We start from the raw sequence: 4,262 nt of genomic DNA on the forward strand, positions 1-4,262 counted from the left end.
GAACAGGCCCTTCGGCCCACAATGTTGTGCTCAACATGACACCAAGTTAAACCAATCCCGTCTGCCTGCCCTTGGTCTATATCCCTCTATTCCTTGTGTATTCATGTGCTTATCTAAAAGCCCTTTAAATGCCCCTATCGTATCTGCTTCTACCACCACCCCTGGCAGCCCGTTCCAGACACCTACCACGCTCTCATTGTAAAAAAGACTTGCCCCTCACATCTCCTTTCAACTATCCCCCTCTCACCTTAAGCACATGTCCCCTAGTCTTAGACATTTCAACTCTGAGGGAAAAAGATTCTGATTGTCAAACCCATCTGTGCCTTCCACAATTTTATAGACTTCTATCAGGTCTCCCCTCAGCCTCCGCCGCTCCAGAGAAAACAACCCCAGTTTGTCCAGCCTCTCCTTATAGCTCACATCCTCCAATCCAGGCAGCATCCTGGCAAGCCTCTTCTGTGCCCCCTGCAAAGCCTCCACGTTCCTTCCTGTAATGTGATGACCAGAATTGAATCTATAAGTAGGAGAGGCGATGGCCTAGTGGTATTATCGCTAGACTATCAATCCAGCAACTCGGTGAATGCTCTGGGGACCTGGGTTCGAATCCCGCCACAGCAGATGATGGAATTTGAATTCAATAATTTAAATAAATCTGGAATTAAGAATCGACTGATGACCATGAAACCATTGTCAGAAAAACCCATCTGATTCATTAATGTCCTTAAGGGAAGAAAATCTGCCAACCTTACCTGGTCTGGCCGACATGTGTCTCCAGAGCCACAGCAATGTGGTTGACTCTCAACTGTCCTTTGAACAAGAGTGACTAGGGATGGGCAATGAATGCTGGGCCCAGCCAGCGACGCCCGTGTCCCACGAATGAATAAAAAAAATAAAAATGCGGCCTAACCAAAGTTTTATAAACCTGCAACATGACATCTTGTTCTCAATGCCCTGACCAATGAACAGATGTGTTTGCCTTGTAAGTCATGATGTGGAGATGCCGGCGTTGGACTGGGGTGGGCACAGTAGTTAGGGTAACACCACTCACCTGATGAAGGGCCAGCGCTCTGAAAGCTCGTGCTACCAAATAAACCCTTTTGGACTTTAACCTGGTGTTGTGAGACTTCTTACTGTGCCTCCTAAGTCTGTAGTGGGAAGGCTGCAGATTCTAAGTGGCTGCTCCTGTGACTAACCTACTTCCCGACTTGTGCAGGTGCCCGGAAGAAAGTCCGTCTCTATCAGTTCCTGCTGGAGCTGCTAAAGAGCGGTGACATGAGGGACTGCGTCTGGTGGGTGGACCGCGAGAAGGGGACGTTCCAGTTCTCCTCCAAGCACAAGGAGCTGCTGGCCCATCGCTGGGGCATGCAGAAGGGCAACCGCAAGAAGATGACCTACCAGAAGATGGCCCGGGCACTGAGAAACTATGGCAAGACGGGCGAGATCCGCAAGATCAAGAAAAAACTCACCTACCAGTTTGATGGCATGTTACTGGGCCAGAGGAAATCGGAGTGCAAAGCTGGCTACTTGCCGTAGAGCCCGCAGCGAGGGTCCCTTTTCCTGTACGGACTCTTCCATCTGGGACCGATTGTTAATGTTGGATTCAGACGTGAAAGCTGGTTCTCAACGCTGCACTTACTTCCTTGTTTTTGCGTTTGTGTTTTGTCTTGCGCTGTCGAAAGCTGCCAGTGCTCTTCCACTTTGACGCGCCGAGATTCACAGACTGAACGCTAGCTGCTTTTGAGTAGAGCCGTGCGGCCGTCTTGTCCTTTCCGGCAAGCTCTGAAGGGCTAAAGGCCAACGCTCTTCTTTCCCCGGTGGGCTAGGGCTGGTTTAGGGGGGTGGCGGGGGTGGGGGGGGGGGGGCGCAGGGGGGGAAGCAATTTAAAGATATCTCCTACAGTTTGTATGTAGCCAAGGTGATGATAATCTCTGCCCTATAGGGAGAAACCTTCTTCACTGCTTGGAGGAGCTGAGGTCAATGGAGGACAAAATTTTAGAATTCGAGCCCGGCCACTCAGGAGAGGGGAAATACTTCCAGTGACAAAGCGTGGACCTTTACCCTGCTGAAAGCAATTAATTTTCTGCCTGCATTTTGCTAGCTGAGGAATACAGAAGCAAGATGGGTGGTTGGAGGTAGGATACAGATCAGCCATTATCCCTCAGAGTGGCGGAGCAGGCCTTCTGTTCGTATCCCTACCTGGGCGGCCCCCTTGGCCCAATGTCTGAATTGTGTTCAAGCTCTGGAGGATGTTTTGTCAACCAATTAGAATGATTGGAGTCCACTTGTGACAGGCGAGAGCTGTCCCATCGACAGCAGGTACAGCCTGCAGACAAAGTCCAAGTCTTGTCCTAACCCATTGCTGCTCCATTATGCGTGATGATTTGGGGTTGGGGGGTTGGTTTGATGGGTAAACGGTACTCCGAGACTTAGACGTAAACGCAGGGCTTTGCTGTGCATCCCTTTTTTATTATTATTATTATTATTATTATTATTCAATGAGATACAGGCATTTATTGCCCATCCCTAATTGTCCCTCGAGATGGTGGTGGGTGAGCCGCCATCTTGAACCCGCTGTGTCCCACCTGGGGTAGGTACGCCATCGGTGCCGTTAGGGAGGGAGTTCCAGGATTTTGACCCAGCGAAGGAACGGCCAATTCATTTCCAAGTCAGGGTGGTGAGTGGCTTGGAGGGGAACTTCCAGGTGGTGGTGTTCCCCATGCATCCGTTACCCCTTGTCCTTCTAGATGGTAGAGGTCGCTGATTTGGAAGGTGCCCGTCAAAGGAGCCTTGGTGAATTGCTGCAGTGCATCTTGTAGATGGTACACACTGCTGCTACTGTTGCAGTGAAGGTGGAGGAGTGAAGCTTAAGTTGATGGATGGGACACCATTCAAGCGGGGCTGCTTTGTCCTGGGTGACATCGAGCTTCTTGAGTGTTGTTGGAGCCGCACCCATTCAGGCAAGTGGGGAGAATTCCATCACCCTCCTGACTTGGGTCCTTGGAGATGATGGACAGTTGGTAGGTGAGGTTCTGATCAAACAGGCCGCTTTGCCCTGTTGCAGTATTCTGTTTATTTTAGAAAGTGTGCCATTGTTGTAAACTTATTGTTAAAAGAGAGTGTTAGTTCTTACAGGACAAGACCACTGTGACCTGCAGTGAAAGAACGGGTCCGTATTTCTCATTCTCACGGCTGGAATTGGAGGCTGTACCCCACAGAAAGCATTAACCTGCACGACGCCACACTTGGGGAAGCGAGATTAAATTCTTTTAACACCTTTTTAAAAAAAATAAGAGTTTGAGGTGTGTCTGTATATATTTTGCAAGCAATGGGGAGGGGAGGGGAGGGTGGGGGTTGGAGTCTGGCTCATTGAGATGTCGCTGTAAAGAATCCAATGGGAGGGACCGTGCACAGTTCCTGATTCACTTGATGTACATACCGCGCGCCGTCTCGGGGCGCTGTTAAAAGTGTGGCTCTGTTTCTCCTTAGCACCGATAAGGGAATTGGAAAAGTTTGGTACGGCTGCCAGTGCGCTGCCAATGTGGGCACCGTGTGGCACTGGGTGTGGACGTGCCTGTCCACTTGGCATCTTGGCAGCCCAAGCTCGCAGCGACGACTGGGCGGATGGTCATGACGGGCTCGGGAGGGCTCCCCATGGCCTCTGGCACTGAGTGGCATCCCCTCCTGCGGGTATCATTTGCCTCACTCGCTGTCCCTGAATGTAAATAAATGTAAATATTAATGGGAGTTTGTTTGTTACCATTGGTCAGGGCCAGAAGCTTTTGTGGGACCTTTTTGTCTGTTTGACAGAATTAAAGAGAGAAAATCCTCTAATTTTCGTAGCAGGAGATGGTCTTTGTCATTCATTCATTCATTCACCTCTTTCCAGTTTGCAAGGGGAATTATTCAGGCTATTCAGGCTGGTGGCCCACAGTTGAGGAACTCTACTCATGCGCAGTGGCCCTGAACTGCCAGCCTACAGTTTGCTGGCCAGCTCAATCGCCAGCCAGCCCGGGACCCCCACAGTGCTGCTCCCCGAGCCACCCCCACCCCCTCCACGGCCTGATCACGGTCCCCATGACCATTCCCAGGTCGGCCCCGACCACCTCCCCACCCCACATCCCATCCAGAGCGCCCCAATATCCAGCCCACCCCCCCCCCCCCACCCCTGCTGACCACTCTCCCCGAGCCCGCCCCGATCGCTGGCCTCCCTCCTGCCCCGACCGGATGCAGAGTGGCAGCGGGACCCTCCCCCAGCCCCCACC

General features: G+C 51.6%; 1 protein-coding gene across 4 annotated transcripts in view; it reads left to right on the forward strand.

The window, feature by feature from the left end:
• The window catches only part of LOC144509009 (transcription factor PU.1-like), a 33,066-nt gene extending 29,227 nt beyond the window's left edge, over positions 1–3,839 (forward strand). For all 4 annotated transcript variants that reach the window (XM_078237253.1, XM_078237254.1, XM_078237251.1 and 1 more), the window contains one exon: positions 1,214–3,839. In XM_078237253.1, coding sequence (XP_078093379.1) covers positions 1,214–1,533 — 320 coding nt within the window. In that variant the 3' untranslated portion in view covers positions 1,534–3,839. The remainder of the gene's footprint in view (positions 1–1,213) is intronic.
• Positions 3,840–4,262: the final 423 nt, after the last annotated feature.

This window comes from Mustelus asterias, chromosome 21 (assembly GCF_964213995.1).
Source record: "Mustelus asterias chromosome 21, sMusAst1.hap1.1, whole genome shotgun sequence".
Classification (NCBI taxonomy): Eukaryota; Metazoa; Chordata; class Chondrichthyes; order Carcharhiniformes; family Triakidae; genus Mustelus; species Mustelus asterias.